This window comes from Oncorhynchus kisutch, linkage group LG20 (genome assembly GCF_002021735.2).
Source record: "Oncorhynchus kisutch isolate 150728-3 linkage group LG20, Okis_V2, whole genome shotgun sequence".
In the NCBI taxonomy this organism is placed as follows: domain Eukaryota; kingdom Metazoa; phylum Chordata; class Actinopteri; order Salmoniformes; family Salmonidae; genus Oncorhynchus; species Oncorhynchus kisutch.
Window position 1 is genome coordinate 2479297 of NC_034193.2, and position 8976 is coordinate 2488272.

The 8976-nt window shown below is 53.7% G+C and overlaps 1 protein-coding gene across 1 annotated transcript in view; it reads left to right on the plus strand.

The window, feature by feature from the left end:
• Positions 1-8976, plus strand: part of LOC109880786 (striatin) — a 53622-nt gene that overhangs the window by 32727 nt on the left and 11919 nt on the right. The window contains 6 exon segments of the mRNA XM_031799974.1: positions 716-842; positions 1151-1316; positions 3153-3211; positions 3214-3325; positions 7076-7147; positions 7150-7309. Coding sequence (XP_031655834.1) covers positions 716-842; positions 1151-1316; positions 3153-3211; positions 3214-3325; positions 7076-7147; positions 7150-7309 — 696 coding nt within the window.

An 8976-nucleotide genomic window follows, 5' to 3' on the forward strand; every position in this document is an offset into this window, starting at 1 on the left:
GTTACCAGGCTAGCTCGGGCCTGCTCGCGGGTTACCAGGCTAGCTCGGGCCTGCTCGCGGGTTACCAGGCTAGCTCGGGCCTGCTCGCGGGTTACCAGGCTAGCTCGGGCCTGCTCGCGGGTTACCAGGCTAGCTCGGGCCTGCTCGCGGGTTACCAGGCTAGCTCGGGCCTGCTCGCGGGTTACCAGGCTAGCTCGGGCCTGCTCGCGGGTTACCAGGCTAGCTCGGGCCTGCTCGCGGGTTACCAGGCTAGCTCGGGCCTGCTCGCGGGTTACCAGGCTAGCTCGGGCCTGCTCGCGGGTTACCAGGCTAGCTCGGGCCTGCTCGCGGGTTACCAGGCTAGCTCGGGCCTGCTCGCGGGTTACCAGGCTAGCTCGGGCCTGCTCGCGGGTTACCAGGCTAGCTCGGGCCTGCTCGCGGGTTACCAGGCTAGCTCGGGCCTGCTCGCGGGTTACCAGGCTAGCTCGGGCCTGCTCGCGGTTACCAGGCTAGCTCGGGCCTGCTCGCGGGTTACCAGGCTAGCTCGGGCCTGCTCGCGGTTACCAGGCTACCTCGGGCCTGTTGACATTCAGAACACAGGAAATAGATGTTGTAAATGTTTCTCCGTTAACAAATGGCCTGAACAGACTCTTCCATAATGCTGCTAATAATGTCCCAAATATGCTACTGCAGTGTAGTGGAACAGGCATGATGCCCAATCCCTGTGTGTGTGTAGGAAGACTGAGGTGTCTGAGTCCAGTGTTGTGCCGGACACCTTCAGGTTCTACTGTGATGAAGACGATGATGAAGATGGTACAGGGTTGGATCGGACTGTCATGGAACAGACAGGACCTACGGGGACCGTAAGGCTCACCCGCTATACACACACACACACACACGCGCTATACACACACACACACGCGCTATACACACACACAAGCGCGCTATACACACACACGCGCGCTATACACACACACACACACACACACACGCTATACACACACGCTATACACACACACACACACGCTATATACACACACACACTATACACACATTTAGCTAAAGCCTTTTCCTCCTGAAGTTGATGATACCAGATCAGTCAATTAAAATAACTGAGCTGACAATATCAGAATGGTCTGTAACCAACAGTACAACGTCGCTCTGTCCCTAGATGGTGAGGAAGAAGCCACCATCGTCATCATCACCGGCCCTCAATATGGACACTAGTGAAGACCCGGACGCAGAGGACGCACTGAAAGGCTTCGACTTCCTGTCCAGCCCTGACAACATGGACACATCGCCTGAGTCCCGCAGCGCTGCGGACGGGACAGACTGGGGTGAGAGGTGGGGGGGACGGGACGGACTGGGGGGAGAGGGGGGGGACGGGACGGACGGTGGGGATAGGGGGGACACGGGACAGACTGGGGTGAGAGGTGGGGGGGACGGGGGGAGAGGAGGAGGAGGAGGAGGACGGGACGGACTGGGGTGAGAGAGGGGGGGGGACAGACTGGGGTGAGAGGTAGAGGGGGGGGCGGGACGGACTGGGGGGAGAGGTGGGGGACGGGACGGACTGGGGTGAGAGGTGGGGGACGGGACGGACTGGGGTGAGAGGTGGGTGACGGGACGGACTGGGGTGAGAGGTGGGGGACGGGACGGACTGGGGTGAGAGCTGGGGGGAGAGGGGGGGGACGGACTGGGGTGAGAGGTGGGGGACGGGACGGACTGGGGTGAGAGGTGGGGGACGGGACGGACTGGGGTGAGAGGTGGGGGACGGGACGGACTGGGGTGAGAGGTGGGGGACGGGACGGACTGGGGTGAGAGGTGGGGGACGGGACGGACTGGGGTGAGAGGTGGGGGACGGACGGACCTGGGGTGAGAGGTGGGGGACGGGACGGACTGGGGTGAGAGGTGGGGGGGAGAGGGGACGGGACGGACTGGGGTGAGAGGTGGGGGACGGGACGGACTGGGGTGAGAGGTGGGGGACGGGACGGACTGGGGTGAGAGGTGGGGGACGGGACGGACTGGGGTGAGAGGTGGGGGGGAGAGGGGACGGGACGGACTGGGGTGAGAGGTGGGGGACGGGACGGACTGGGGTTGAGAGGTGGGGGACGGGACGGACTGGGGTGAGAGGTGGGGGGGAGAGGGGGGGGACGGACTGGGGTGAGTGAGAGGGGGGACAGGGTGAGTGAGAGGGGGCGGACAGGGTGAGTGAAGGGGGGACATATATACCTGCCTCTTACCTGATCATTCCAGACTAGCCTTTATATAGATAGATAGATAGATAGATAGATAGATAGGATAGATAGATAGATAGATAGATAGATAGATAGATAGATAGATAGATAGATAGATAGATAGATAGATAGATAGATAGATAGATAGATAGATAGATAGATAGATAGATAGATAGATAGATAGATAGATAGATAGATAGATAGATAGATAGATAGATAGATAGATAGATAGATAGATAGATAGATAGATAGATAGATAGATAGATAGATAGATAGATAGATAGATAGATAGATAGATAGATAGATAGATAGATAGATAGATAGATAGATAGATAGATAGATAGATAGATAGATAGATAGATAGATAGATAGATAGATAGATAGATAGATAGATAGATAGATAGATAGATAGATAGATAGATAGATAGATAGATAGATAGATAGATAGATAGATAGATAGATAGATAGATAGATAGATAGATAGATAGATAGATAGATAGATAGATAGATAGATAGATAGATAGATAGATAGATAGATAGATAGATAGATAGATAGATAGATAGATAGATAGATAGATAGATAGATAGATAGATAGATAGATAGATAGATAGATAGATAGATAGATAGATAGATAGATAGATAGATAGATAGATAGATAGATAGATAGATAGATAGATAGATAGATAGATAGATAGATAGATAGATAGATAGATAGATAGATAGATAGATAGATAGATAGATAGATAGATAGATAGATAGATAGATAGATAGATAGATAGATAGATAGATAGATAGATAGATAGATAGATAGATAGATAGATAGATAGATAGATAGATAGATAGATAGATAGATAGATAGATAGATAGATAGATAGATAGATAGATAGATAGATAGATAGATAGTCCGATCCTGAACAGGTCTGGTTGTGTACCTCTAGAGAAGGAGGAGCAGGCTGCCATGTCAGAGGCCTGGGACGTGGACCAGGGTTTGATAACCAAACTGAAGGAGGAGCAGTCTGCCATGTCAGAGGCCTGGGACGTGGACCAGGGTTTGATAACCAAACGAAGGAGGAGTACAGGAAGGAGCGCAAGGGGAAGAAGGGGGGAAAGAGTAAGTTATCTATCCTCTTCCCTGAACTTCTCCTCTCTGTCCGCCTCATCTCCTCTCCTCCCTGTCCTCATCTCCTCCTCGTCTCCTCCCTGTCCTCGCATCCTCCCTGTCCTCTACATCTCCTCTCCTCCCCGTCCTCATCTCCTCTCCTCCCCGTCCTCATCTCCTCTCCTCCCCCGTCCTCATCTCCTCTCCTCCCCCGTCCTCATCTCCTCTCCTCCCCCTCCTCATCTCCTCTCCTCCCCCGTCCTCATCTCCTCTCCTCCCCGTCCTCATCTCTTCTCCTCCCCGTCTCATCTCCTCTCTCCTCCCTGTCCTCATCTCCTCTCTCCTCCCTGTCCTCATCTCCTCTCTCCTCCCGGTCCTCATCTCCTCCCACTCCTCATCTCATCTCCTCCACTCCTCAACTCCTCCCTGTCCTCATCTCCTCCCTGTCCTCATCTCCTCCCTGTCCTCATCTCCTCCTGTCCTCATCCTTCCTCCCTGTCCTCATCGTCCTCTCCTCCCTGTCCTCATCTCCTCTCCTCCCTGTCCTCATCTCCTCTCCTCCCTGTCCTCATCTCCTGCTCCTCCCTGTCCTCATCTCCTCTCCTCCTGTCCTCATCTCTCTCTCCTCCCTGTCCCTCATCTCCTCTCCTCCCTGTCCTCATCTCCTCTCCTCCCTGTCCTCATCTCCTCTCCTCCCTGTCCTCATCTCCCTCCTCCCTGTCCTCATCTCCTCTCCTCCCTGTCCTCATCTCCTCTCCTCCCTGTCCTCATCTCTCTCCTCCCTGTCCTCATCTCCTCTCCTCCCTGTCCTCATCTCCTCTCCTCCCTGTCCTCATCTCCTCTCCTCCCTGTCCTCATCTCATCTCCTCCCTGTCCTCATCTCCTCTCCTCCCTGCCTCATCTCCTCTCCTCCTGTCCTCATCTCCTCTCCTCCCTGTCCCTCATCTCCTCAAGATTCAAATAAAGAATAAACTTCTCATCTTTCTCCTCACTTATTTTAGCTTGTCAGTGTTATTATTCATCCTACCTGCCATCTTCAACTCTTGTCTGTCTGTCTCTGGATGTGTTTTAGTCCAACCTCTGGATGTGTTTTAGTCCAACCTCTGGATGTGTTTTAGTCCAGTCTCTGGATGTGTTTTAGTCCAGTCTCTGGATGTGTTTTAGTCCAGTCTCTGGATGTGTTTTAGTCCAGTCTCTGGATGTGTTTTAGTCCAGTCTCTGGATGTGTTTTAGTCCAGTCTCTGGATGTGTTTTAGTCCAGTCTCTGGATGTGTTTTAGTCCAGTCTCTGGATGTGTTTTAGTCCAGTCTCTGGATGTGTTTTAGTCCCGGCTCTGGGTGTGTTTTAGTCCAGTCTCTGGGTGTGTTTTAGTCCCGGCTCTGGGTGTGTTTTAGTCCCGGCTCTGGGTGTGTTTTAGTCCCGGCTCTGGGTGCGTTTTAGTCCAGTCTCTGGGTGCGTTTTAGTCCAGTCTCTGGGTGCGTTTTAGTCCAGTCTCTGGGTGCGTTTTAGTCCAGTCTCTGGGTGCGTTTTAGTCCAGTCTCTGGGTGCGTTTTAGTCCAGTCTCTGGGTGCGTTTTAGTCCAGTCTCTGGGTGCGTTTTAGTCCAGTCTCTGGGTGCGTTTTAGTCCAGTCTCTGGGTGCGTTTTAGTCCAGTCTCTGGGTGCGTTTTAGTCCAGTCTCTGGGTGCGTTTTAGTCCAGTCTCTGGGTGCGTTTTAGTCCAGTCTCTGGGTGCGTTTTAGTCCAGTCTCTGGGTGCGTTTTAGTCCAGTCTCTGGGTGCGTTTTAGTCCAGTCTCTGGGTGCGTTTTAGTCCAGTCTCTGGGTGCGTTTTAGTCCAGTCTCTGGATGCGTTTTAGTCCAGTCTCTGGATGCGTTTTAGTCCAGTCTCTGGATGCGTTTTAGTCCAGTCTCTGGGTGCGTTTTAGTCCAGTCTCTGGGTGCGTTTTAGTCCAGTCTCTGGGTGCGTTTTAGTCCAGTCTCTGGGTGCGTTTTAGTCCAGTCTCTGGGTGCGTTTTAGTCCAGTCTCTGGGTGCGTTTTAGTCCAGTCTCTGGGTGCGTTTTAGTCCAGTCTCTGGGTGCGTTTTAGTCCAGTCTCTGGGTGCGTTTTAGTCCAGTCTCTGGGTGCGTTTTAGTCCAGTCTCTGGGTGCGTTTTAGTCCAGTCTCTGGGTGCGTTTTAGTCCAGTCTCTGGGTGCGTTTTAGTCCAGTCTCTGGGTGCGTTTTAGTCCAGTCTCTGGGTGCGTTTTAGTCCAGTCTCTGGGTGCGTTTTAGTCCAGTCTCTGGGTGCGTTTTAGTCCAGTCTCTGGATGCGTTTTAGTCCAGTCTCTGGATGCGTTTTAGTCCCGTCTCTGGATGCGTTTTAGTCCCGTCTCTGGATGCGTTTTAGTCCAGTCTCTGGATGCGTTTTAGTCCAGTCTCTGGATGCGTTTTAGTCCAGTCTCTGGATGCGTTTTAGTCCAGTCTCTGGATGCGTTTTAGTCCCGTCTCTGGGTGTGTTTTAGTCCCGTCTCTGGGTGTGTTTTAGTCCCGTCTCTGGGTGTGTTTTAGTCCCGGCTCTGGGTGTGTTTTAGTCCCGGCTCTGGGTGTGTTTTAGTCCAGTCTCTGGGTGTGTTTTAGTCCCGTCTCTGGGTGTGTTTTAGTCCAGTCTCTGGGTGTGTTTTAGTCCAGTCTCTGGGTGTGTTTTAGTCCAGTCTCTGGATGTGTTTTAGTCCCGTCTCTGGGTGTGTTTTAGTCCCGTCTCTGGGTGTGTTTTAGTCCCGGCTCTGGGTGTGTTTTAGTCCCGGCTCTGGGTGTGTTTTAGTCCCGGCTCTGGGTGTGTTTTAGTCCCGGCTCTGGGTGTGTTTTAGTCCCGGCTCTGGGTGTGTTTTAGTCCCGGCTCTGGGTGTGTTTTAGTCCAGTCTCTGGGTGTGTTTTAGTCCAGTCTCTGGATGTGTTTTAGTCCAGTCTCTGGATGTGTTTTAGTCCAGTCTCTGGGTGTGTTTTAGTCCAGTCTCTGGGTGTGTTTTAGTCCAGTCCTCTGGGTTTGTTTGTTTCGTTGTTAACCCAATATTAGATAATTTATTTGTGTTAAAGGAATGTGCATCTTTACAGACCTCTTACATGATCTTAGTCCTGCCCAGGGATGAAATACTACTCAATCATATTGACTCAACATCATCTTGAAGTAGTGTCCGATGCAGCACTTGGATCCACTCAACCTTCATGGTAACATTAGATGCACAACTTAGATACTGACATTCTGAGTCCCTTAGCGACAGGCTGTACATTCTAAGTCCTTAGCGACAGGCGTGTACATTCTGAGTCCTCGCGGCTGCTGCTTCCTGCTTCTGCGGCCTGCTGCTTCCTGCTTCTGCGGCCTGCTGCTTCCTGCTCCGCGGCCTGCTGCTTCCTGCTTCCGCGGCCTGCTGCTTCCTGCTTCCGCGGGCCTGCTGCTTTCCTGCCTCCGCGGCCTGCTCGCTTCCTGCTGTCTGTCCTCACCATTGTTGTATTTTTGTTGTCTTCATCCTTGTGGGTCTGTGTGGGTCTGTGTGGGTCTGTGTGGGGGTGTGTGGGGGTGTTTGTCAGGATGCCCCCCAACAACCCCTCGACATCATGGACATCTTTTCTCCCCTTTCAGTTTGAACAAATATAGACACTCAACTGCTGTCATGCTTTGTTTTCCTCTATACTGTAGTAATGTCCTCTGCTCTCTCTTCTCCCTATCAGTATACACGACTGGTCTCTCTCTGTTAAAACATTTTCCTCCTACCTGTTTTCTCTCCCAAGGACCTAACCGGTCTAAGCTCCAGGACATGCTGGCCAACCTGAGGGACCAAGAGGACATGAGTCCCAGAGAACCCTCCTCTTCCCCCAGGCCCGCTCCAACGCACCCAGGCTCAACGAGCAGCACCAGGACAACCGCTCGGACGAAGGTACACACCTGTTTGTCTCTCTGTCCCCGGTGTGTCTTCTCTGTCCCGTTGTCTCTCTCTGTCCCCGGTGTGTCTCCTCTCTGTCCCGGTGTGTCTCTCTCCTGATCCCGGGTGGCTCTCGTCCTCTGTCCCCGGTGTCTCTCTCTCTGTCCCCGGTGTCTCTCTCTCTCTGTCCCCGGTGTCTCTCTCTCTGTCCCCGGTGTCTCTCTCTCTGTCCCCGGTGTGTGTCTCTCTCTGTCCCCGGTGTCTCTCTCTCTGTCCCCGGTGTGTGTCTCTCTCTGTCCCCGGTGTGTCTCTCTCTGTCCCCGGTGTGTCTCTCTCTCTGTCCCCGGTGTGTCTCTCTCTCTGTCCCCGGTGTGTCTCTCTCTCTGTCCCCGGTGTGTCTCTCTCTCTCTGTCCCCGGTGTGTCTCTCTCTCTCTGTCCCCGGTGTGTGTCTCTCTCTCTCCGGTGTGTCTCTCTCTCTCTCGGTGTCTCTCTCTCTCTCTCTCTTCTCTTCTCTCTCTTCTCTCTCTCTCTCTCTGTCACCGGTTTGTTCTCTCCTCTCTCTCTCTCTCTCTGTCCCCGTCTCTGCCGGTGTGTCTCTCTCTCTCTCTGTCCCCGGTGTGTCTCTCTCTCTCTCTGTCCCCGGTGTCTCTCTCTCTCTCTGTCCCCGGTGTGTCTCTCTCTCTCTGTCCCCGGTGTGTGTCTCCGGTGTCTCTCTCTCTCTCTGTCCCCGGTGTATCTCTCTCTTTCTCTGTTCCCGGTGTGTCTCTCTCTCTCTCTGTCCCCGGTGTGTCTCTCTCTCTCTCTGTCCCCGGTGTGTCTCTCTCTCTCTCTGTCCCCGGTGTGTGTCTCTCTCTCTCTCTGTCCCCGGTGTGTGTCTCTCTCTCTCTCTGTCCCCGGTGTGTGTCTCTCTCTCTCTCTGTCCCGGTGTGTGTCTCTCTCTCTCTCTGTCCCGGTGGTGTCTCTCTCTCTCTCTGTCCCCGGTGTGTGTGTCTCTCTCTCTCTCTCTGTCTCCGGTGTGTCTCTCTCTCTCTCTGTCCCCGGGTGTGTCTCTCTCTCTCTCTGTCCCCGGGTGTGTCTCTCTCTCTCTCTGTCCCGGTGTGTCTCTCTCTCTCTCTCTCTGTCCCCGGTGTGTCTCTCTCTCTCTCTCTCTGTCCCCGGTGTGTCTCTCTCTCTCTCTCTCTGTCCCCGGTGGTCTCTCTCTCTCTCTCTCTGTCCCCGGTGTGTGTGTCTCTCTCTCTCTCTCTCTCTGTCCCCGGTGTGTGTCTCTCTCTCTCTCTCTCTCTCTCTCTCTCTGTCCGGTGTGGGTGTTGTCTCTCTCTCTCTCTCTCTGTCCCCGGTGTGTGTGTGTCTCTCTCTCTCTCTCTCTGTCCCCGGTGTGTGTGTGTCTCTCTGTCCCCGGTGTGTGTCTCTCTCTCTCTGTCCCCGGTGTGTGTGTCTCTCTCTCTCCCCGGTGTGTGTGTCCTCTCTCTCTCTCTGTCCCCGGTGTGTGTGTCTCTCTCTCTCTCTGTCCCCGGTGTGTGTGTCTCTCTCTCTCTCTGTCCCCGGTGTGTGTCTCTCTCTCTCTCTGTCCCCGGTGTGTGTCTCTCTGTCCCCGGTGTGTGTCTCTCTGTCCCCGGTGTGTGTCTCTCTGTCCCCGGTGTGTGTCTCTCTCTCTCTCTCTCTCGTCCCCGGTGTGTGTCTCTCTCTCCGGTGTGTGTCTCTCTCTCTCTCCGGTGTGTGTCTCTCTCTCTCTCCGGTATGTCTCTCTCTCTCTCTCTCTCTCTCTCTCT